The sequence below is a fragment of the Naumovozyma castellii genome, chromosome 4, assembly GCF_000237345.1.
Source record: "Naumovozyma castellii chromosome 4, complete genome".
Taxonomy (NCBI): domain Eukaryota; kingdom Fungi; phylum Ascomycota; class Saccharomycetes; order Saccharomycetales; family Saccharomycetaceae; genus Naumovozyma; species Naumovozyma castellii.
Genome location: NC_016494.1, coordinates 305,650 through 329,428, shown reverse-complemented (window position 1 = coordinate 329,428; position 23,779 = coordinate 305,650). Strand labels below are relative to the sequence as shown.

At 38.8% G+C, this 23,779-nt stretch overlaps 14 protein-coding genes and 4 non-coding genes across 18 annotated transcripts; 6 read left to right on the top strand and 12 right to left on the bottom strand.

Annotated features, from left to right (window-relative positions):
• Positions 1-350: 350 nt before the first annotated feature.
• Positions 351-1,316, bottom strand: THI4 (thiamine thiazole synthase; the record flags this gene model as incomplete). The annotated part of the gene is made up of 1 exon (XM_003676070.1): positions 351-1,316. The coding sequence occupies one exon, from the start codon at positions 1,314-1,316 to the stop codon at positions 351-353; it is 966 nt and encodes a 321-aa protein (XP_003676118.1).
• Positions 1,317-2,184: 868 nt separating this feature from the next.
• ILV3 (dihydroxy-acid dehydratase ILV3) lies at positions 2,185-3,957 on the bottom strand (the record flags this gene model as incomplete). The annotated part of the gene is made up of 1 exon (XM_003676069.1): positions 2,185-3,957. The coding sequence occupies one exon, from the start codon at positions 3,955-3,957 to the stop codon at positions 2,185-2,187; it is 1,773 nt and encodes a 590-aa protein (XP_003676117.1).
• A 323-nt stretch (positions 3,958-4,280) lies between these two features.
• Positions 4,281-5,540, bottom strand: PCT1 (choline-phosphate cytidylyltransferase; the record flags this gene model as incomplete). Its single annotated transcript, XM_003676068.1, has 1 exon — positions 4,281-5,540. One exon carries the CDS (start codon positions 5,538-5,540, stop codon positions 4,281-4,283), a length of 1,260 nt encoding a protein of 419 aa, XP_003676116.1.
• Positions 5,541-5,815: 275 nt separating this feature from the next.
• On the bottom strand, positions 5,816-6,319 carry ESS1 (peptidylprolyl isomerase ESS1; the record flags this gene model as incomplete). Its single annotated transcript, XM_003676067.1, has 1 exon — positions 5,816-6,319. The coding sequence occupies one exon, from the start codon at positions 6,317-6,319 to the stop codon at positions 5,816-5,818; it is 504 nt and encodes a 167-aa protein (XP_003676115.1).
• Positions 6,320-6,443: 124 nt separating this feature from the next.
• On the bottom strand, positions 6,444-7,559 carry TES1 (palmitoyl-CoA hydrolase; the record flags this gene model as incomplete). Its single annotated transcript, XM_003676066.1, has 1 exon — positions 6,444-7,559. The coding sequence occupies one exon, from the start codon at positions 7,557-7,559 to the stop codon at positions 6,444-6,446; it is 1,116 nt and encodes a 371-aa protein (XP_003676114.1).
• A 180-nt stretch (positions 7,560-7,739) lies between these two features.
• REC107 (Rec107p) lies at positions 7,740-8,786 on the bottom strand (the record flags this gene model as incomplete). Its single annotated transcript, XM_003676065.1, has 2 exons — positions 7,740-8,368; positions 8,465-8,786. The coding sequence occupies 2 exons, from the start codon at positions 8,784-8,786 to the stop codon at positions 7,740-7,742; spliced, it is 951 nt and encodes a 316-aa protein (XP_003676113.1).
• Positions 8,787-8,873: 87 nt separating this feature from the next.
• On the top strand, positions 8,874-9,284 carry LSM8 (U4/U6-U5 snRNP complex subunit LSM8; the record flags this gene model as incomplete). Its single annotated transcript, XM_003676064.1, has 1 exon — positions 8,874-9,284. The coding sequence occupies one exon, from the start codon at positions 8,874-8,876 to the stop codon at positions 9,282-9,284; it is 411 nt and encodes a 136-aa protein (XP_003676112.1).
• A 54-nt stretch (positions 9,285-9,338) lies between these two features.
• On the bottom strand, positions 9,339-10,136 carry MDE1 (methylthioribulose 1-phosphate dehydratase MDE1; the record flags this gene model as incomplete). Its single annotated transcript, XM_003676063.1, has 1 exon — positions 9,339-10,136. One exon carries the CDS (start codon positions 10,134-10,136, stop codon positions 9,339-9,341), a length of 798 nt encoding a protein of 265 aa, XP_003676111.1.
• A 643-nt stretch (positions 10,137-10,779) lies between these two features.
• Positions 10,780-13,314, top strand: STU2 (Stu2p; the record flags this gene model as incomplete). The annotated part of the gene is made up of 1 exon (XM_003676062.1): positions 10,780-13,314. One exon carries the CDS (start codon positions 10,780-10,782, stop codon positions 13,312-13,314), a length of 2,535 nt encoding a protein of 844 aa, XP_003676110.1.
• Positions 13,315-14,050: 736 nt separating this feature from the next.
• Positions 14,051-15,745, top strand: PDC1 (indolepyruvate decarboxylase 1; the record flags this gene model as incomplete). The annotated part of the gene is made up of 1 exon (XM_003676061.1): positions 14,051-15,745. One exon carries the CDS (start codon positions 14,051-14,053, stop codon positions 15,743-15,745), a length of 1,695 nt encoding a protein of 564 aa, XP_003676109.1.
• A 310-nt stretch (positions 15,746-16,055) lies between these two features.
• On the bottom strand, positions 16,056-17,219 carry NCAS0D01650 (uncharacterized protein; the record flags this gene model as incomplete). The annotated part of the gene is made up of 1 exon (XM_003676060.1): positions 16,056-17,219. The coding sequence occupies one exon, from the start codon at positions 17,217-17,219 to the stop codon at positions 16,056-16,058; it is 1,164 nt and encodes a 387-aa protein (XP_003676108.1).
• A 407-nt stretch (positions 17,220-17,626) lies between these two features.
• NCAS0Dtrna4D lies at positions 17,627-17,698 on the bottom strand. The gene has a single exon. It is a non-coding gene; the product is annotated as a tRNA-Asp (tRNA).
• A 22-nt stretch (positions 17,699-17,720) lies between these two features.
• On the bottom strand, positions 17,721-17,792 carry NCAS0Dtrna4R. The gene has a single exon. It is a non-coding gene; the product is annotated as a tRNA-Arg (tRNA).
• Positions 17,793-18,287: 495 nt separating this feature from the next.
• FRE8 (putative ferric-chelate reductase) lies at positions 18,288-20,348 on the bottom strand (the record flags this gene model as incomplete). Its single annotated transcript, XM_003676059.1, has 1 exon — positions 18,288-20,348. One exon carries the CDS (start codon positions 20,346-20,348, stop codon positions 18,288-18,290), a length of 2,061 nt encoding a protein of 686 aa, XP_003676107.1.
• A 671-nt stretch (positions 20,349-21,019) lies between these two features.
• Positions 21,020-22,128, top strand: NCAS0D01630 (40S ribosomal protein uS2; the record flags this gene model as incomplete). The annotated part of the gene is made up of 2 exons (XM_003676058.1): positions 21,020-21,109; positions 21,466-22,128. 2 exons carry the CDS (start codon positions 21,020-21,022, stop codon positions 22,126-22,128), a joined length of 753 nt encoding a protein of 250 aa, XP_003676106.1.
• Positions 22,129-23,171: 1,043 nt separating this feature from the next.
• NCAS0D01620 (uncharacterized protein) lies at positions 23,172-23,375 on the bottom strand (the record flags this gene model as incomplete). The annotated part of the gene is made up of 1 exon (XM_003676057.1): positions 23,172-23,375. The coding sequence occupies one exon, from the start codon at positions 23,373-23,375 to the stop codon at positions 23,172-23,174; it is 204 nt and encodes a 67-aa protein (XP_003676105.1).
• A 223-nt stretch (positions 23,376-23,598) lies between these two features.
• On the top strand, positions 23,599-23,670 carry NCAS0Dtrna3R. The gene has a single exon. It is a non-coding gene; the product is annotated as a tRNA-Arg (tRNA).
• A 22-nt stretch (positions 23,671-23,692) lies between these two features.
• NCAS0Dtrna3D lies at positions 23,693-23,764 on the top strand. Its single transcript has one exon. It is a non-coding gene; the product is annotated as a tRNA-Asp (tRNA).
• Positions 23,765-23,779: the final 15 nt, after the last annotated feature.

The following is a 23,779-nucleotide window of genomic DNA, read 5'->3' as shown; positions in this document are numbered from 1 at the left end:
AGCAAGATACAACTTAACTTTTATTTATAGAGTAGAATAGTCAACAATGTAGCAATAATTGTGGCTTGTTATCCGGATGTTTACCATCTAATTCGCTGATGGTTCCGTTTTGCAATCGAGCAGTTCCATGAAGGGAAGTTGTTTTGAACCGAGATTGGCGGCATATTTGAGGGGCTCTATTTAGTAGCTGAGAAATATTTGAGCAGTGTGGCACTACCAAGATACCAGCCGTCACAAGCATCCCGTTCCGCGGAATACAAATGAGGAAATGTGACAGCAACTATTGTCAGTAAGTGTTAAAACAATGTATATTAATTTATTTAGTTTGTTATTTATTTACCGTAAACTGTTTAGGCAAAGTGTTCCAAGATGTCACAACCGGCCTTGACACCAGATGCCAACATGGCACCAAAAGTTGGACCCATTCTTGGTAGTCCATGCAATTCAGCAACTTCCATACCGGCAAAATACATGTTCTCGACACCAGCATAAGCACCGGAGTTTCTTACCACACCGTCTTCAGCACGGTTCATATCCAAAGGTTTCATACCGCCCAATTTCCTTGAGTCATCGATGTTGACGATTCTCTTGGCACAGAAGGCACCAAATGGGCCATCGTGACCTGTAGTAGATAAGATAACACCAGTCTTGACTTCCTTGTCCACTGATCCATCAGCTTTGAAACCAGATAATTCAAACACATTAGGGTCCATGCAACTTTGCGTGTCGTGAGCCATGGTGACTAAAGTCCAATTGGTCACAATACCAGCAACGGTAATACCACCAGTGGCGTTTGGTTTGGTGACTAAATCTTCCACTGATGTAGCATTGAACAATTTAACATTTGGGAAAGCCAAAACCTTGGATAGAACAGTAGCAGTGAAAAGGGCTGCGTGCTTGACAACGACATAATCACCTTCGTCTTCGTAAGCAATTTCTAAATCATCAAGGATTAAATGAGCTGGCTTTCTGATAACCATGGCACTTAATAATTGACCAGAGACCCAACAACCACCACCGGGAGCCAATGAGGATTCAATAATGGCAATCTTCAAGTCAGGTCTGTTCTTAGCAATGACGTATGCGGCAGATAAACCAGATGAACCGGCACCAACAATGATGACATCGGATTCAGCGAATTTGTCCATATCGGCAGCGTAACGTTGAATCATGGCTCTGTTAACAGTGGCTTCTCTGATTGGAGAAAATGTGAAATCAGACCAGTCCTTGCTGTTGTAGACGGAAGCCAATGGGTTATCAATGGTGGCATTCAATTGCAATTGAGCTTGAGTTTCAGTTCTGGTAGTGGTAGCCATTTTTATATTTATTATATTCTTGATTGTTTGAAGTGATGTGTTCTAGTATAAGAAGAACAGATTGGAAATTGAATGAGGGAAAGCTAATTAATTGAAGAACCTAACATTCATATTTATACTTTTTTTTCCTTTCCATCAGTCGTTGCTATACCTAAACTAGTTTACAACATATTATGAATTTACATCAGTGGAATAATATGCATATAGTGGCTTCATCTACCAATAGGGGCATCACATGTGGAAGCAATGCATCTGGCAATAATGTCTAGTTGTTTGCCGCTATCTGCTATCTCATCTCCAAAAGCTGCATATTTTCACTCCGACACATCTCAGTATTCATGAAATCTTTAATTCGCAATACATTATTACTTTAGAGAGACTGTTGGGTTATGAATTAGTTGGATCATCATATATTGAGTCGCTCAACTGGGCACGATGTTACCTTACTAGGAAATTCAAACCAACAAAACACGAAATCTCTCGGCCGAGAAATATTTTATTGCAAACTCCGCAGGAAACCCATAACGTCAGTTTATGACTACCTCTATGTTGTTTCGGATAGAATGAAACAGGAGATATGCATATAAAGTTAACCAAGAATTATCCAGTTATCTCAAAATACATATTAGGTGAATTTGTTCTTCTAGGTACCGAAATTCAATTTAATGTTAATGTGAGACACGAACAGTGGCGGGGAAAACTTTTAAAGTTGAAAAAAACCAGTTAAAACAATATATCCATTCAATGGACTATGTATGCTCATTATAAATCGTGAATAAATAAAATAAATAATAAATAATTTGGGAATGTTTATGGTTATTAGGAAACTACAGTTTCAAAATGATATTCGAACAAGTTAATTGTTCGTTTAAATATCAGCATCATCAGCATCCAAGACACAACCTTGAGAAGCGTTGGAGACTAATTTCATATATTTGGATAAAGTACCTCTAGTGTAACGAGGAGCTGGTTTAACCCATTGTGACTTACGGTTAGCCAATTCTTGTTCAGATACCAATAAGTCGATCTTATTGTTGTTAGCATCGATGATAATTTCATCACCGTTCTTAACTAAACCAATTGGACCACCTTCAGCAGCTTCTGGAACAATATGACCGATTAAGAAACCGTGGGAACCACCAGAGAATCTACCATCGGTCAATAGAGCAACATCCTTACCAAGACCGTAACCCATCAAAGCTGAAGAAGGTTTCAACATTTCTGGCATACCTGGACCACCCTTTGGCCCTTCATATCTGATGATGACAACAGTCTTTTCACCCTTCTTGATTTCACCTCTTTCCAAAGCATGAATGAAATCATTTTCCTCATCAAAAACACGAGCTTTACCCTTGAAATAAGTACCTTCCTTACCAGTAATCTTACCAACAGAACCACCTGGAGCCAAAGAACCGTATAGGATTTGCAAATGACCGGTAGTCTTAATTGGGTTAGAAATTGGACGAATGATATCTTGACCGTCCTTCAAAGATTTGGCCTTGGCAGCACGTTCAGCCAAAGTGTCACCAGTAATGGTCATGGTGTTACCATGTAGTAAACCATTGTCATACAAGTATTTAATAACGGATTGAGTACCACCAACGTTGATCAAGTCAGCCATGACGTACTTACCAGATGGTTTGAAATCACCTAATAATGGAGTAGTGTTACTGATTCTTTGGAAATCATCTGGAGTAATCTTGACACCAGCAGAATGAGCAATGGCTACTAAATGTAAGGCAGCATTTGTGGACCCACCAGTGGCAATAACATAAGTGATGGCATTTTCAAATGCTTCCTTGGTGAAGATATCACGAGGCAAGATTCCTAATTCCATAGTCTTCTTGATGCTTTCACCAATGGAGTCACATTCTGCTAATTTTTCAGCAGAGACGGCTGGGTATGCGGAAGAGTTTGGTAAAGTGATACCAAGAACTTCAGCAGCGGAAGCCATGGTGTTAGCGGTATACATCCCACCACAGGAACCTGCACCTGGACAGGCATGTTCCACGACATCTTCTCTTTCCTCTTCAGTATATTGCTTAGAGATATATTCACCGTAAGATTGGAAAGCAGAAACCAAATCAATCTTTTCTGGGATCTTGGCGGACCCACAAGTTGGATGACCTGGTAAGATGGTACCACCATAGACCATGATGGAAGGTCTGTTATGTCTACCCATTGCCATCATAACACCAGGCATGTTCTTGTCACATGATGGGATTGCAATGTTGGCATCATAATGTTGAGCCATCATGATAGTTTCGAAGGAATCAGCGATAATTTCTCTACTTTGTAAAGAGTATCTCATACCCTTAGTACCCATAGAGATACCATCGGAAACACCAATGGTATTGAATTGCATGGCTTTCAAGCCAGCTTTTTCCACGGAGGCAGAACATCTATTGTTTAGATCTAATAGATGCATGTTACATGGGTTACCGGACCACCAACAGGACCCGACACCGACTTGTGCCTTGGTAAAGTCGTCCTTCTTGAAACCAGTGGCGTAAAGCATGGCTTGAGAGGCACCTTGATCCTTTGGTTCGGTGATAACATAAGAGTACTTGTTTAGTTTCTTAGCAAGGTTTCTCGTAGTTGAGAATTGTCTCACGTTAGCGACTTTTGTTAACAATCCCATTATTGAAGTAATCGATTGCAATTGTTGCGGGTACGTGTCAATTGAGATGTGGAAGTAGGGATCTATGCTGTGGCAGACCTTGAGAGGGAAGTCAGTGTTGTTGTTTCTGTTTAAATATCAGCAGGAGAGATCCGTTCATTGAGTCAGCGTCTGAAAAATTTTCCGTATTGCGGTTCAGGCGCCGGCGGTTTATAGCACAATACAATACCGTGTGCTTAATAATTAAGAAACTCCGTACGAAGGTAATGTGGCTTCCACTACATCCCTGGGATGATGATTTAGTAATGTTGTTACGTATGTTTATTATGGAAGGTACTATATATTCAGATCGGGTTGCTCTTACCACTGGGCTCTGGGTCTGACTGGTCCGAATCGTTCTCGTTCTCGTTACCATCGTTGGATTCGTAGTAATTGTCGTCGTCATCATCCTCCTGATCTTCATGGTCCTCATCCTGTATATTTTCACCGGTGAATTCGCTGGCAAATTCGCTTGGTGGTGACTTCTCTCTTAATAATCTTCTCTTTGATTTGGAGGCCAGTTTCTTCACGGACTCATTAACAATGTCATCCAGATTATCTCTGTTGCCGACTAGCTTCATATATAATTTATTCCCCAAAGTCCTCTTCAATAGTATTTCTCTCACTTCAAAATACAAATCTCTAGATGATGAGTTCAATGTTTCTTGATTCTTCTTGAAATAAGATCTAAAGTCCTTGATATGTTTTTTAAATTCTAATTCATTCTTCTTTAACCATGAAACGTTCAATTCTTGTCTTGTGGCCCCCCTAGCGAAATTTCTCATCAAATATTTATCATAATCTCTAATAATCTTGGTGATAATATCACTGGTAGATATCCCGTTAGTTCTTTGGGTGACCAAAAATTTCCCCATCTCTTTAACAGGCTTATAAATATCGTCACTATCTGCACTAGTGTATGGAATGTCATCGTGTGCGACATAATCAATATGATGCAAATCCAAAAATTCGGGCGTGACACACCATGGAGCATCTGCAATGACTTCATCCACCCATCTACAATGTCTTAAAGTTTCGCAACGTTGTTTATCGGTCAATACGGTCAACCCTTTCAATTTATGTGTCACTTCATCGCTTGGAATCCCGCAAATCAAAGTCACATTCGGTAACGCCTTCTTACATTGCTCCAATTGTTTCATGTGACCCAAGTGGAATAGATCAAAGACACCGTCTGCGTAAATTCTGATGGGTCTGTCCTTTGGAGGAAGATTGAATGGGAACCCTTTAGGTCTATATTTCCTAAGTTCCTCCGGTAATTGGGCATCTATTTCACGCTCACGCTTTTCGAATTCCTGTTTCTCCTTTTCTTTCCTCTTATGTTCTTCCTCCTGCTCTTCCTCATTTTCGTGCTCTTCTTCCTTCACAGAAAGACGACGTTTCTTATTCGCGATAAGCGGTAATTCGGGTGAATTAGATGCATCAATAACGGTCAATGCCTCCTCCTCGTCATCATGCTTTCTCTTCTTATTTTTCTTGAAAAGATTTGTGAGAGACGTGTTGGAGAGTCTCTTCTTCAACGATGAAGTTCTTGATGTCTTAGCCATGGTTGCTCGCAATATCCTGTTTCAATTTTTTTCCCTCCTTCCCTGTGAGGCTTGGTTAGTTCCCAGTACTATTGGTATACTCCGAATGACAGAATCTATATATCTATTGACCTATGTATAACGTTACGCATAAACGACTGTTGATGCTATGCAACTTCTCTTGTTTTTGTTTTCTTTGCCCTTGCAGGACGGGTAACGCCTTTTTTATGTATTACGTAGTTTACACTGATATGGTATGATCGAAGATGGGATTAGATGGAGTACTGGTGGGTGTTTCAAGCCATCCTCTTGATCAGGTGGACCCCACTGTCACTCTCCACAATACCGCTGACTTCGCCGACTTTCAATGCGAACGCAGCTTCTTCGAAACTGGGTTGCATCTCCCCTCTGCCAAACCATCCGAGGTCCCCACCTCTCTTGTAGGACGAACAATCGGATCTCTCCTTGGCAAGGCTCTCAAATGAATCTTGCTTATCCTCATCCAATCTCAACTTGATCTTCTCCAACTCCTTTATGGCCTCCTCTTTGCTGATCGTGATGTGTTCGGAACGGTGGGAGGCAGGTCTCCTCGAGTCCTTGTGTTTGATCAATATGTGCAGACATCTCACACGAACAGGATGGTCCTTCAAATATTCTTTGAATTTATCTGTATCGGTCCCCTCTGGCTCTTCCCATTGCGATTTCTTGTCCTCCGGGTTGAAGAAGTACTCTCTCTTCTTGGACTTACTGTAACGCACCGTCCATGGTTCGGGCAATCCTGATTCTGTTGCACTACTCATTGTATTACCAAATAACTCTTGTATTGACTGATTGATTGATAACTTTACTGTGTTAAAAAGATAACAAACGTTATATAACTAACTATCTACTGTCTACGAACGCCCCTCGTGCTGAAATGAAATTTCAAAATTTGGCTCTGATGGCCTCTTCAGAATCATAACTAACCAATCCCTCTTGCGACACACTAGCCACAATATCCCCGGACCTGGTGTCGTAGTACTCACCTTGCACCAAATGCTTATCCCAATGTGATCTCACGCTCTTCACACGCAGGAAGATCCAATCATTCACCGCGGGCAATTGATGGAAGTATACCGTGTGGTCCAACGACACACTGAAATTGTGCGAATACAGCGGCAGTTCGTGGAAATAGGGCAATGTCAACAACAGGTACGAGTCAGACAAGTATGCAAATGCGACGTAGTTGTATCTGGCATCTGTCTCCGGGGTGATCAGCTTGGTTTCTGAAGCGACGGCGGCGTCATCCTGAGTCTGAATGATGGGTTGTCTTATGCGCACGTAGTATTTTAACATCTCTTGCTTATTTTGAGTGTAGAAGATATCCTTGGGGAATTGATACTCCATGGGACCAGTTTCGAAAGTGTCAATTTGTCTTTGTAAGTGTTCTGTGTCTAGAAATCTTTCAGAAAGATGAGCGTACCTTTGCAAATTCCCATTCTTGATAATTTTTTCTGTGTATAATGAAGCAGCATCCTGGTGTGTCTCTGTTGGTGGTAGGGGTGTCAAGTTATCCAAATGTGCTAAATGATGTAAAGAGTCATGAGCATCGTTGGAGTTTCGTTGGTTCGAGAACAGAATCATCGATTGGAAAATTAATTTGTTATGTTGATAAGCACGGATTTGTCTGTGAATAAAATTCCTACCATCTCTTAACTTCTCCACTTGGTAAGTGATCATATTGGTTGGATCACCACCATTGATGAAATAACAACGTAAAGACGTTGGGACGAAATTGGTGGGAACAGTGTATAGAGACGCTAATAAAGATTGTGCCACCAATGTACCACCAAAGGTCCCCCTGGACCCAACGGGGGCTGCAGGTAAGTTCTTAGTAATGAATTTAGTGGCAGTCTGAGGGACCAACTCTAGTAGACTCTCCAAAGAGGCATGGTTCTTGGCAGTGACGGACGATAGTTTTCTTTTTGTTGTGTGTAGCATCTGCAATGGCGACATCAAGCTTAACTTTCTCAGGTGGGACATTCCAACAACGACGTTCATGTGTGAGTTCTCTCTTGGTCACTTATATATTCCAGTCCAGAGCTTTCTCGAGTGCTGTTTGTTCATTGGAGAGATCATCGCATTGAAACGGACAAAGGGCGTTAAGCGCATTTAACTCCGACAGACGTAATTACTACTATTTCTTGATATTTTGCTATAGAACTATACACTTTTGGATGGCTACAATTCCGAGGAGTACTCGGGCACGATGGGTTCTGGGTCCAGCTCCTCCCAGGGGATGATGGTTCTTCCTGTGCCAGACTTGTGGCGGTTCCCGGACTTGAGACACTGGTCTGGGTTGTCCAGATAATGTACTAGACTGACCTTCCTGGCCTTCCTCCCATCATGAGTCTTCATCGTTATCGACCGTGTGATGGGACCTGTCACGTTCTCTTCATCCAGGGTCGTCCCATTGGAAGGTATGTATGATGTGGTCCGTAGTTCCTCATCCCTACCCTCCATGTATTTTTTCTCAAGATTCATTTGTCTAGTATTTAGAACTTCGACATTCTTCGACATGGAGACCATTACCTCTTGTAAATCTTGCAATTGACAATTGAGGTTGAGAAGCATCGATTGTGTGAAATCATTCGAATCCATATATTTCTTTTGCTTCCGGTCCATTAAACTAGAAACTTTATTAAACCATTTTTCCATCAAGGAGTCAGTATCAGTCTGTATCGTCTGAGTGGGTCTCTTCTTAACATCTTCTTGTACTTTAATGATTTGTTTCCCCAATTTAATACTCAATTGATTAATTAAATGTTTAATTTCCTTAATATCCTCATTGTCACTACTACCTTCTTTATCTATTTAAAAAAAAGACAAATACAATGGTTCTTGTTAGTATATTCATCCTCTAGAAGAGAACGTAACGTAAGGGTAGTTATCTTCAATCTACTAACCATTCTTGAGATCAAGCGTTAACTCTGTTAAAGAATCAATAACGGTCACCAACTCCTTGGAGTTCCTCTTCAATAACCCAATCAACAAGCTGGACTTTTCCCTAAGATCACAGGATTCCAATTCCAATTTCCCAGCCCATTTCAAAATCTGTTTGTCTGCCTCACTCATCTTCTTCGCATCGTTACCAATGCAGCCCGATCCTTTAACCGGAGATGATATCTCTAATGCTGAACTGTTTGCACAGGAGATATCAGTGGATATATCTTCCGTATGTGCTCTTTTCATTGTTTTCTTAGGTCTCTGTATTCTGCCATAGATCATTTGCCTGAGTGTTGGTAAGATCTTGTCTTCCCTCAATTTTTCCCTTTCGTGTTTTCGAAAACTGATATTTGCTTCTTCTGGAGGAGGATGAACAAGACTAAACCAACTCAATCAAACCTGAGAATAATAATAAAGGGCAAGATAAACAGGGAGCTAACCATGTCACCATTACTGAAGGAATATTTGAATAAGAAAGTCGTGATAATAACTGTGGAAGGTCAATGTTTTACGGCGAATTTGGAAGGGTTTGATAAGAATACAAATTTAATGCTATCTAACGTTCGTGATCGATTTAATCACGAATTGATCACGTCGGTACAATTACTTCGAGGAAGTGAAGTAGTGGTGTGTGGCCTACTGGAGGAAATTGAAGAGGGTAAGAAAGATGTTGAGGATTCTGGCGTAATAATACCGATGGTGAAATTGAAAGATACAAAAAATAGGATACTAAATGAACATCTTATTTGGGAGCAAGTATGGAAGCAAAAAAGGAAATGAGCATATGTAATAATAATAACTACAGGTATGTACATATAAAGTTACACTGAGATTCTAATTCTTTAAATATTTCTTCTCGTCTCCAATGGGGCAGGTAGATGGAATACCCAATTTATGCATCTTAATGGCCAATTCCATCAAGTAATCAATTGCCTCGTTATGAATCTTGGCCTTTGCTATGGAATCACCCCAGACAAATATACCATGTCTTCTGACAATAATAGCGACAGTATTTGGGTATGACCTCAAAATTTCATGGAAACTATCCTGTAATTCATCTTCGTGAGGCATATTATCAATAATTGGTATCACTAAAGTATCAAAATTTTGTAAATACTTTAATTTCCCCGTATTGGGATCCACTTCACCATTGGGGATAGCTTTAATCTGCTCAATATTAGAAATTTGAAACTCATCACCAAAAATCATAGAACAAATGACTGCATTTTGAGAATGCGTATGAATAACAGCACCGGCGTTCTTTGCCTCATAACAGATGGAAAATAATGGAGTACATGCACTAGGTTTATAATTTTTGGATACAAGAGGTTTGTTAACATATTCTCCATCCTCATTTCTTACATATAGGTCAGAAGGAGTCATTAATTCCTTCTGAACACCTGAAGGTGTGAAATATGTTAGACGTGATTGAGGATCCTTTATGGAAAGACCTCCTCCTGTTCCCGTACACCAGTTGTTGTTATAGAATTGTCTGGAGAGTGAACAAATTAAATTGGCTGGATGGATTGAGTCATTGGAATCCACGTGCAGCTCAGCAACATGGTGATCAGTAGTGTGCATTTGGTGTTGGAGTGGAGGTTTGGCGTTAATGGTGGTAAATTGTTTGCTCATCGAAGTTTTTTTTTCTTATTAAATTCAAGATCAAGAATAAGCTTGGCGATGACGACGACAAAAGAAGCGACACATAAGCTATGTAACATGAAAGGTGTATGATCATAAGGAAAAGCTCCTTTGTTGAACTTGTACCATTATATGTATTGAATAACAAGAATACCAACGCAGGAAGACATAATATGGGAAGAAATGTGGTTCAAGTGCTGCAACAACAACATCCAAGAAGGATTCTTTACTTAAATACAAATGATATCTAATTAAAAGACCGTGTATAGGGTACATTTCTTGAAGGGCTTTACCAAAACTATTTATTTATTTTTATCAACATAAAATTTATTTTTAATAGAGAATAAAATTCAGAGAAATATAAAGAATAAAAAGAATAACTAAACAAAAAGTCAACTCCTCTATTCTTCCTAAAAACCAATATTTTCTAATCTATAGACTTAAAGGAATATAATGATTATAATTTGGGGGAATAATTAGTTCTTTGGAATAGCTATGTCCGATTTAGCCCCGGTGTCAATAGAAAAAACCCGGACAACCAACTATCCGGGTAATGTCAATATTAAAAAGATAAACAAACAAACAAACAATCAAACGCAAAAAGTTATTTACTGATCTATTAATTTCGTGTTGGATGGCTAGTATAACACAACAAAACTACCCCTCGCACCTATCTGCTGACATGAATGCACAGGAGGAAGTGGATTACTCGAAACTACCCTTGGAAGAGCGGTTAAGCCATAAAGTATGGAAAGCACGTTTGGACGGCTATCAAGAACTGAAGCAAATATTGTCTTCCAATCCCTCCATCAAGGATAACAAAATATCTATATATTGGAGAGACCCCTCTTTATTTAACAAATTTATTACAGATTCTAATGTTGCAGCTCAAGAGCACGCATTGGTGGCCTTCGAATCATTAATAATAGCGTTTACCCCGTTGGCCTCGGCAAAACACGTATCCACATCATTATTACCAATCTGGATTCCCTCCTTAATTGAAAAGGGTATTACTTCTACAAGAGCAGCAACCAAGAATAAATCGTTGGACTGCATACTATTATTGTGTTCCTTGGATAATTCCATTACTCAATGTATTGAATGCATATTACCATTTTTTGATAAAAAATTGCCCAAATTATTGGCTGGTTCATTGCAGACCATTTCAGATTTGATTATTTCATATGGGATGGTTAATGTTCACTTGAACTCCCTATTGCCTCAAATTTTAAAGCCCTTACCCAAATTGGCATCGCATGCTGACAAAAATGTAAGAGCGGAGACAATGAATTTAATTGTTCATTTATATAATGTTACTGGCCAAAATAAAGAAATACTGCAGGAGTTACTATTGGATCAATTGAAACCAATCCAACAAAGAGACTTGGATAAACTGTTTGAAAAACAACAAGATCAAGCTACCATAAAACCTGCAAGATTATTTGAATGGCAAAGGAAAGAATTGGAAAAGCAAAAGGAAGCTGAGACAATGGCCTCTGCAGTTGCTATTGACCAAGATGGTGATACGGATATGGACCTCAATGTGAAGCCTCTATCTACCAGTAATAATAAATCTACATTGGACCCATTTGCTATGTTACCTGAAGAAACTGTATTAGATAAGTTGCCAGAGGAATTTAATGAAAAAATTGTGTCCGCAAAATGGAAGGATAGAGTGGAAGTATTGGAAGAATTTCATGACTTTACATTGACAAAAATTAAAAAATTAAAGAGTAAAAACCAGGATTATTCGCATTTATTGCAAATTTTTGGTCATATTATTCAAAAGGATGCAAATGTCCAAGCTGTTACCATAGCTGCACAATCTGTGGAAATAATATGTGCCAAATTGAGAACTTCAGGTTTTCATAAGCATTATGTATCTATTGTGTTTGTACCTCTATTGGAAAGAACAAAAGAAAGGAAACCATCTGTCATTGAAGCAATCAGGAAGGCATTAAGAACAATATGTCAATTTCATAATCCATTAAAGCTTAATAACGAAGATATGCTTCATGAAATTTTAGAATTTATGAAACATAAGACTCCACAAGTTCGATTAGAATCCACCACATTATTCAATTTCATCTTACAAAACCCCTTCCAAAATAATAGTAATATCAATCCTTTACCAACACTACAAAAATTTTTAAATGATGAAATTGTTCCCTCTGTCATTAAAATTGTTAACGACACTCAACCAAATTTAAGATCTGTTGGATTTGAATGTCTTGCACTTTTAATTAAAAATGTGGGGCAAAGACCATTAAATGAAACTTTAGAATCTTTAGATAATTTAAAGAGGAAAAAGATAGAGGAATTAGTCAATAGTTTACCTTCAGTGGAAGTGAAATCAATTGCTACTACCAAGCAACAAGAACCAATAACTCAATTAATACCTTCCAAACGTAGTGCGACATCTCCTTTGAAGAAGACCAATATTCAAACCAAATCAAGGGTATTGCTAACGTCTAGATCTTTAACGATGCCCTCTCCACAGACAGCACTAACGCAGCAACAACAACAACAAGCGACTTCCTTAAGACCAAACATTCCCTCCAAGACAGAAAATGAATTAAAATTGCAGTTAAGTAAACTTCAAGAGGAAAAAAGAGAATGGCTAAAAGAAAGGCAAGCGTTTATTGAAAAGATAAATCTGTTAGAGAATTCTAAATTAGAAATGGCAAAGGAAATGGAACTGATAAAGGAACAATCAAGTACGGATCAATCGAATCTGTATGAGAAGAATTTACAATTAAGATCTAAAGAATTACAAATTAATAAATCACAAGAAAAGATTCTTCAACTAGAAAATGAATTGAAAAGACAGAAACTGAATAATAGCCAAACTCATACTATGTCTCCATCTCATGGGTTTGCAGAAACATTAGAGTCCAATAATAATACACTACCGCACAAGACATCATCCATTTCTTCACCGGCCAATGATCGTAGATTAAGTGCATCCAGCGATGATCTACCGCGTCGTGTGGACTCATTGCAATTAAGTTCGAACGAATCTTTAATCAATGAAGAGAGTTGGAAACGTGCCGCGGAGGTGACGAAGCAATTGAAGGCCCGAATCCAAAGAATGCGAGTGAGAAACAACAACATCAGCAACAACAATACCCCGAGGGCCAGCGGGACGAGTCCCTCGATGAACCAATGACCGGCCTAGCATAGACTAATTAATTAATCAACTAATTCCTTACATACCTACCTACCTACGTACGTACACACAAAAGACCAATCACGTCCACAATACCGCAGTCCATTGTCCACCCACATAGAGGAATCCCCAAGACGGCATCGCAGCCTTTCGAGAGAAATAAACGCGGGGTGAGCTTCGGAGTTGACGGTCCGCGTTTTACCGCGTTTTCTCTTCCGCGAATGAAAAGTGCGAACGGGCACCCAGACACCCCGTGGGCTTCCTCTTATGTCCAAAAAATGCCTCTTAAGCGCATATTCATTTTCGCCACCCGCTAAACGCATATTTTATGCATTTATGCGCAATTTATTCACTTGAAACTCGTCGATTCATGAAATATGCGTTTAGTTGCACCCAAACCTTACATAATCGCCCACATCGTCGCTTGATGTGTAAACAGAAAAACGCGATTCCAGTGAAATCTTCTCAGACAACCGCTCAGATTCCACTGCGCTCATTTCGATACGTATTATTTTCACTCGTGCCGTTTTTCTCTCAGATGGCTAGCATCTTCAGATCAAAAAATACTATGAAAAATTTTCTATCTACTGTTATGGCGGTAGATACCAAATGAAAAATATATAAGGAAGATCAAAATGCACTAATGTGAACTTAATTGTGTTTCCTCCCTTATCTCCAATTGTATTTTTTGTCTTACTTACAAAATCTCCATCCAACAATCAACACAGAAACTACAATGTCTGAAATTACTTTGGGTAAATATTTGTTCGAAAGATTGAACCAAATCGATGTCAAGACCATCTTCGGTCTACCAGGTGACTTCAACTTGTCCCTTTTGGACAAGATCTACGAAATCCCAGGTATGAGATGGGCTGGTAACGCTAACGAATTGAACGCTGCTTACGCTGCTGACGGTTACGCTAGATTAAAGGGTATGTCCTGTTTGATCACCACCTTCGGTGTCGGTGAATTGTCCGCTTTGAACGGTATTGCCGGTTCTTACGCTGAACACGTCGGTGTCTTGCACGTTGTCGGTGTCCCATCCATCTCTTCCCAAGCTAAGCAATTGTTGTTGCATCACACTTTGGGTAACGGTGACTTCACTGTCTTCCACAGAATGTCCGCTAACATCTCTGAAACCACTGCTATGGTCACTGACATTGCCACTGCCCCAGCTGAAATTGACAGATGTATTAGAACTACCTACGTCACCCAAAGACCAGTCTACTTGGGTCTACCAGCTAACTTGGTTGACTTGAAGGTCCCAGCTTCTCTATTGGACACCCCAATTGACTTGTCTTTGAAGGCTAACGATGCTGAAGCTGAAGCTGAAGTTATCGAAACCATCTTGGATTTGGTTAAGTCTGCTAAGAACCCAATCATCTTGGCTGATGCTTGTGCTTCCAGACACGATGTTAAGGCTGAAACTAGAAAGTTGATTGACATCACTCAATTCCCATCTTTCGTTACCCCAATGGGTAAGGGTTCCATTGACGAACAACACCCAAGATTCGGTGGTGTTTACGTCGGTACCTTGTCTTCTCCAGCTATTAAGCAATCCGTCGAATCTGCTGATTTGATCTTGTCTGTCGGTGCTTTGTTGTCCGATTTCAACACTGGTTCTTTCTCTTACTCTTACAAGACCAAGAACGTTGTCGAATTCCACTCTGACTACATTAAGATTAAGAACGCTACCTTCCCAGGTGTCCAAATGAAGTTCGTCTTGCAAAAGTTGTTGACTGTCATTGCCGCTGCCGCTAAGGGTTACAAGCCAGTTGCTGTCCCAGCTAAGCCAGCTGCTAACCCAGCCACTGCTGCTTCTACTCCATTGAAGCAAGAATGGTTATGGAACCAAGTCGGTAAGTTCTTGCAAGAAGGTGATGTTGTTATCTCTGAAACCGGTACTTCTGCTTTCGGTATTAACCAAACTCACTTCCCAAACAACACTTACGGTATTTCCCAAGTCTTATGGGGTTCCATCGGTTTCGCTACCGGTTGTACTTTAGGTGCTGCTTTCGCTGCTGAAGAAATTGATCCAAAGAAGAGAGTTATCTTATTCACTGGTGAAGGTTCTTTGCAATTGACCGTCCAAGAAATCTCTACCATGGTCAGATGGAACTTGAAGCCATACTTGTTCGTCTTGAACAACGACGGTTACACCATTGAAAGATTGATTCACGGTGAAAAGGCCGATTACAATGACATTCAAAACTGGGAACACTTGAACTTGTTGCCAACTTTCGGTGCCAAGGACTACGAAAACCACAGAGTCTCTACTACCGGTGAATGGGACAAGTTGACCTCCAACAAGGAATTCAACCAAAACACCAGAATTAGAATGATCGAAATTATGTTGCCTGTTATGGATGCTCCATCTAACTTGGTTGCTCAAGCTAAGTTGACTGCTTCCATCAACGCTAAGCAAGATTAAGATCATTAAAATATAGCTTATTTATATTTTAGTCATTTAATTTAAGAACCTTTGTAACGATTTATAGAACATATTATAATTAAGGTACGATATTATCATTTATTCATGGAGGATCTTTTTTTTTTATCGTTTTTTTTGTAGTGTCAATAACTGTTGCAGTAGTTATCGACGATATGCATTAGAGTTTAGCGACTCTAACTTAGTGAATATATTTATTCAGTATAGATATCTTACACCAACCAGTGCAAACTATGGTTTAGTGTTGTTAAAATTACAGTAAAAATTACAGAGGTAGATTACATGTGATACATTATAATAGAGCAAAGAGGTGAACAAAGAAGAAGGTGGCTAACCAACTCGACAAACCAGTTGCGCTACCTGCCCCAGAAGCTGATGATGATGGGCTAGACGAAGATGTTCCTGAAGAACTTGAAGATCCAACCGAGGTTATTGAGGTGGCACTACTATAGGAGGTGGTTCTCCCAGTTGCGCCGTTGCCAGAGCCTAGTTCAGTCGAATGCGTGGATAGGCTTTGGGATATGGTTGAAGTGTTAGCAAGCATAGTTACGGAAGAAAGGGTGCTAGAAGCTGAAGAAACAGAGTCGGAACTAGATAATGATGCATTCTGATGCAACGCTGCTAAATCCTTCTGCGCTTGATCATACCTTCCATATATCTCACCACCATTTGCCTGAGGCAATGTTGCGTTACTCCCAGGAACATAGGAATAGTTTGATCCTGTTGAATAGTCAGCAACGATAAGCTTTTTAATATTCATAATGAAGGGACCTTTAGAATAATCTGTTTGGCCGCCGTACATATCAACAATTTCTGTATCATCATTCTCAAGATCGCCCTGATCCGAATGGGTAATAAAAAACCTGGCAGGAGAGTTAGGAAAATCTGCGGTGGCTGTACTTGGAACTACTCTTACTTCTTGCCCATCAACGTAAAAAGTCAGTTTTTCCTTGGTCCAATCGATTGTGTAATTATGGTACTCAGTTTGTGGTGACTTCACATAATGGGCTTCCCACTGAGCGGTACTGTTATTATGACTATTCACTGAAGTACTAAATGTGTAAAATTCATCTCCTTCACCATCATCCCAATCTATAGCAAATAAACCTTGGCCCGAACCATCATCCTTGGTACCATCCGGAGAAAAGAAATTGATTGCAGAAGAAATAGATCTTGCATTTCCAGCTTTCACTATTGCTTCAATCCTACCGTAGAGTATGTAAAATTTGGACGACAAGTCTCTGGTATTACCACTCTCCGAAATTGTCATAGTTAACCCATCACTACCATACGTCATGGCGTTGTCATCACTCTCATCCTCAAAATACCATAGCGAGTTCTTTGCATGAAAGTTTTCGTCAATAGTAGCGGCCAGTGCCTTATTTTCGTCTGTCACATAAGCCAGCACAAGTGATGCAGACGTCAGCAATGCTGAGAAAATGGTTGTAGCTCTCATGTTCCAGAGGACGTTTTCCTATTTTTCTGCGTTGACAGTGAAATCCAACCCAAGTATAACCAAGATGAATATAAGAACGAAGTATTTATACAATAGTTGCAGAAATAAATTGGAAAAAAAGTACTTGTACGGTCTTTTCAGTGATTGTTGATGTCTTGAAATACTGGACAGATCCGATCCGAGAATGGAAAGACCCTGTCAGTTTTTCTCAGAAGGGTCCGCACAATAAGAACGGAAAACAATACACAATACGCGCTATGCAAAATGCAAAATGCAATGCATTACTACTTGGATTTTCGCGTTTACTCCACAATGAACAATAACGACAGCTTAAGCATCTATAGTGTATACTTGGCTACCAACTGGGACACTATAAACTTAACAGAAAACGACACCAAAAAATATATCTCCGCGACGGGGAATTGAACCCCGATCTGGCACGCGACAAGCGCCCATTCTAACCATTAAACTATCACGGAAAGAGAGAAAGAAGAAAATCAGCACTCACGCTGGGGGTCGAACCCAGAATCTTCTGATTAGAAGTCAGACGCGTTGCCATTACGCCACGCAAGCTTATTTTCTTGAGAACCTCTGCATTTAGAGTGCGATTTAAGGTATAGATCAGGTCACACCATCTTTAATATAATCCCATATTATTCTGTTTAAGGTATTGCAGATTTTGAATAATTTTCAATTTTATATTAGTCTATCAAGGTTACTTTTATATGAAGGAAGAGTCTTTTTTTCATTATTCGCTCGGAAGCATCATTTCTTTCATATCCTGTGTTTGGGTGTGTGTGTGTGTGTTGTATCACTTGACATTTTCAATCTGAATGCGGAATTGGACGTCGCTTCGATCGGTCTTTCATCCTCAACAGTATTACTTAACAAAGTCTTTGAGCACTTACATGAATTTTAACACAGGATATGAAAGAAATGATGCTTCCGAGCGTTATTCTAGTCGAATTGCAAGAATATGAAGAGATTAGATATGATATTAACAGTTATCCAATTCACCTCTTGACACAACCGTCACTCTATAGCCTAAATCGTACTTTTAAAATCAGATTAAATGGCATAATTTTCACCGTGGAATCGTAACCCAACATCAGTAGCCCATCTTCTTGTACCTTCCACAAGGCCATCGGGGCCTGCCGCTAGAACCCACACGTTTGACAACTCTTCCGCATCATTAATACTTCGGTCAAAACATACATTTCCCTCGGAATCCAGAGAACATTCCCGTTGAAGGCACCATTCATAATCTTTATCATCTAGTATTGGTCTTCCAAAAAAGACCTTAACACCGGAAGGAATCTTTAAATTCATATCCACATCCTGATTCTCGTCTAATTGTTCATTGGGATGAAAATTTTCTGAATCATTTTGAGGGAAACCAAGTGTAACTGGATCTCTGAAAAAATTGGTGTTGATATTTATCAAAGGTTGTCTTGCATTGTTGGACAAATTGATGTCCGATTTCGATTTCGGTTTATGAGTGGCAAACATTCCGGTGAAATCAATTTCATCTGAATTGTCGATACCAGCCAAATTAGTTAAATTGTTGGTAGTATTACATTTATGAAAATGACGGTTTTCATGGCTGGTACGTTCATGTTCGGTTAATAAGTAAGAATTTTCAGTGTTATTAACAGCACATAGTTCATTATTCCTTTGATGCTCATAATCAATGTAATCGATTTGAATATCTTGTTCATTACCCTTAAATCCAGTAATATATATCTCCATACCTTCAAAGTTATTTTTAAAATAGTTCAATAGTTTCAAGTCATGGAAATCTCTTGATACCCAAATCAATCTGACGTTGACACCATTAAAGTTTAGTATCCTTAACAAGGGTAATCCAAATGAAATTGCCGACCCACCAACAATTATGAAAACTCTTCTCGCATTTATTGCATAATATAAGGGGGAATGCAATAACTGACTCGAATTAATTCGAAATGGGTCTCTAATGATGGATTCAGTTTCTGAATTCTTGGTCTTTTTCATAAAATTTAATACAGGTTCATATGCTCCCGTTATATAATATTTTGAATTGCTTTTCAAAGGGAAGTTCCCATTTCTAATAATAAGCTTGACTGTGTCATCTGTTGGCAGGCTGGAAATAGTATAAGGATGTTGTAAAGGTATCAGTTTATGAAACCATCTTTTCAAAAAGTTATTCTCTACAATTTGGATACGAACATGACCTGAGGGAAGAATTGGTTTTAAGGCGATATCATCTAGTGGGAATTCAAATAAGGTTAAAGAGGGAGAAACGTTAATGATAGATGCTGTTGTAATATTGGTGATGCAGAGTCTATATGCAATTTGACATATTAAAATGAAACAATTTAATGCTGTGTAATATGGAATTCCTGGACGAGCGTGGAGATATAATAGAATTACAGTTAACCAGGTTGAAATATAATGAATGCCATAAAATAATTTAAAATTCCATCTTCTAAACTTTCGAATAGATGAGATCCCAATGAGGCAAAATAATATGAGTGCCACAATACCATATATATTAGGCAATTTTTTAATCTTGGTCCATAATACATTACGTTTATGCATGTAAATAATATAAAACACTGTATGCAGTAATGATCCAAGGACTACAATTCTCGATATCCATTTGTGTATTGGCAATAATGACAAATAAAGCACTCGAGGTAACGGCGATGGACGTAATGATAAAAAGAGAAGCGGCGGCATCATTGCGACGGCTACTCTCCCCATTCGTTTCGTTATTTGAAGAAGGTCTCTTTTGGCATCATATGTGCTACAAACAGCTGTAATGATAAACCAGAATAGGCAAATTTTAAACGATTTGTTGTGGTATAGTTTAGATTTATGGAGAAATGAATTTCTACCCAAAATGTGATGTTTGATTCGATGAGATATTTGGAACCCTCTTCCGGTCAACGATAACGTCGTCCATAAGGGCAATAAAACACATATGATGCACATAGTTATGACAAGACAACTATTGGTATATTTTGCAGTGAGAGCTAGTCTCTGTTCCTTGTCTGCCTGTTCGTCGAAACTTGGAAGCTTCGATCCAAGCCATCTTAAGAATTTGGAAATGGAACCATCTGTTGGATTTTGTGTTGTTGTTGACATTTTTGATAGGTCATATGGCCAAGTATATGGTTCTATGTGTATTAGCAGCTCTGTCGATTGATCGAACAGTCATGGATAGAACGTACATATATATTCGAATTGAGCCTTTGTTGTTTACCGATGCCTGCTTGTAATTGCACCCTTTTCACATCTTGTTATAGGATGGAGGGAATAACAGCCGTGTAAAAAAAAAATCAAAAATAGGACAGAACACCCGAACATTTTTATAAACCCAAACATTCTGAAAAAAAGTTTGAATTTTGAAATTTAAAATCTGAAAAATATAATAAAGAAAACGAGACATTCGGTACCAAACCTGATGGTTTCAGCTTGGAAGGAGAGACTCGGCCCCTCTGTCCCAGAGTAATTGGGCAAGTGAGCCTAAGGTCCCAGCCAGAGACACTGTTTCTAGAGGGAGCCTCCTTCTAACGTCCCCCCCAGTGCAAACTGTCAGGCTGAGCATCAGGAACGTTGGCGGGTATTCTCTTCACCGGTATGCTGTGAGTGAGTTGGCTAGTGAGTGTTTCGCCCAGGCGGGCTCATTGGAACTAGGGTCTATCTAATATTATGGGTAACTAGATAATATCACTATATAGTGATCGCGATTTAGTACTAGTTTGCTTTAAATAACGAAGAAGCTCGAAAAGAGAAAGCATAAAATAGATAGCAACATGTCCCTACCAGCTACTTTTGACTTGACTCCTGAAGATGCCCAATTATTATTGGCTGCTAACACCCATTTAGGTGCTAGAAACGTTCAAGTATGTTTGGAATATTGTAATTGAATGAAAATTTGAAACTTTGTTGCGTGGAAGATACGAATGCACTGATAATTTGAGTTATGTGAGATGATTTTTTTGGACCATAGTAAAATAGAACCAAAGAAAATGACAAGATGATCATTGTTTTAATGGGCAGATCAATAATAAAAAATGCAAATAATAAACCAAGGAACGACTCTATGATGATAGTATCCATAATATAAGAAGATGAACGAACATTTAATAAACCGATGATATTTGATCAAGGCTATGCTGTAAAAGTTTCAATTTTTTTTAATATTTGATTTAAAGTACCAATTACTAACAAGAAATTATTCTTATTCTTTTTAAAACAGGTCCACCAAGAACCATACGTTTTCGATGCCAGACCAGATGGTGTTCACGTTATCAACGTCGGTAAGACTTGGGAAAAGTTGGTCTTGGCTGCTAGAATTATTGCTGCCATTCCAAACCCAGAAGACGTTGTTGCCATCTCTTCCAGAACTTACGGTCAAAGAGCTGTCTTGAAGTTCGCTGCCCACACTGGTGCCACTGCCATTGCTGGTAGATTCACTCCAGGTTCTTTCACCAATTACATCACCCGTTCTTTCAAGGAACCAAGATTAGTTATCGTTACTGACCCAAGATCTGATGCTCAAGCCATCAAGGAAGCTTCTTACGTTAACATCCCAGTTATTGCCTTGACTGATTTGGATTCTCCATCTGAATACGTCGATGTTGCTATCCCATGTAACAACAGAGGTAGACACTCCATTGGTTTAATCTGGTACTTATTGTCCAGAGAAGTTTTGAGACTAAGAGGTGCTTTAGCTGACAGAACTCAACCTTGGTCTATCATGCCAGATTTGTACTTCTACAGAAACCCAGAAGAAGTTGAACAAACTTCCGAAGAAACCGCTGAAGAAGCTACCGAGGAAACCGAAAAGGAAGAAGTCACTGAAGAACAAGCTGAGGCTACTGAATGGGCTGAAGAAAATGCTGACACTGTTGACTGGTAATTCATTTAATTGATTGTTTCATTCACTTAAAAAAATCATCAATATATTTCACCATCTTTGTTATCATACCTTTGTCTTCACATATATAATATTTACCACTTTTCTCTGATTATCATCATATGTATTGTTAACGTACACTAATAATATAAATTCCGTATTAATATAAAAATTATTGTTGTAAAGCTTCTGCTTCTCGGATGATGAACTTGGACAATTCCTTTCTCACAACTATAAACTTATTGACGATTATTAGGCTATATACCTCCTCAAGCTATAAAGAACGCCTAAGAACAAGTTCTTTTGTGGCAGTTCATTATGAACTATGTATATTGTTGAGAAACAATATTAAAATCTAATGTGCTATTCAATCGAGTTAGTCAAAAAACCTCAGCGCCGCTCCAAATTCGAAATTATATAACATTATTTAATATGATATATTCTGATTAATTCATGATGAAGAGACCAATAAAATGTTTATTTCAATGTAGATAGTTTCAGATATATTGCAGTGGGCCATGCAAACCTTAGGAGTTTCAGCGGCAAGAAAACTGGTCTAACGCTTTCCATATTTTTGTTCATATTCTTTATACATTCCAAATATACTAGAAATATGGTAACTTAATATGGATCCATCCTTCTTGAATAACTCGTTTAATTGATCAGGATTATAGAACATAAGCTTATTACAATTTATAGTTTCTTCAACTCCAATAGGTCAAAATAGCTACTGTATTCTACCATAACCATAGGACGTACCTTTTGGAGCTGTTGGATATAAAATCTCTTGAAAATTTCAACACATTGTAGAACAAGATGAGATCCATTCTTGAGGAATTGAGCCCATATACGGTTCATGAATTGCGCAATGATGATTCATTGAATTAATAGTCTTGACACTTAAATTTTATAACATGTTTCAAAGCTCGATTTCCTTTACCCATATAATTAACAACATTTTAATATTCAGGAGTTAATAATTGCCTCTTTTGAGAAACTTTCTTACGAATGGTGGATACTCAACTATCTCACGATGCATGCATAACTTATGCAAACAAAAGTAATAATCCCAAAAAGGTCCCAATTAAGACGGTACCTAGCAGTAGTAAAAAAATTGGGAGGTATATGGCGTAAACACTTGGAAGGGGGAAAAGTAGAATTGGGACTTTATCTTCCCAGCCAAACATGGGTAGAAGAAGCCATATCGTGTAATACAATACTACTAATAAAAGTAGGAAAAACCGATTCATTTACTGTAGGGCGTACTGGGTTATATCTTAGATAAGTATCTTGTTTTCAAGAGGTTGTCTTATCTAGGGCATTGGAAGAGTTGTTAAACAACTCATGATGACTTTTGATTTATTCGAGAGGTCTAAACATAGTTGAATTGAGTGAGATAGTTGTATTATTGTAAGCATGACTAATCTTATCAAATATGGAAATCAATATATAAATGATTTTTCAAGAAAATAAGCTTGCGTGGCGTAATGGCAACGCGTCTGACTTCTAATCAGAAGATTCTGGGTTCGACCCCCAGCGTGAGTGCTGATTTTCTTCTTTCTCTCTTTCCGTGATAGTTTAATGGTTAGAATGGGCGCTTGTCGCGTGCCAGATCGGGGTTCAATTCCCCGTCGCGGAGATATATTTTTTGGTG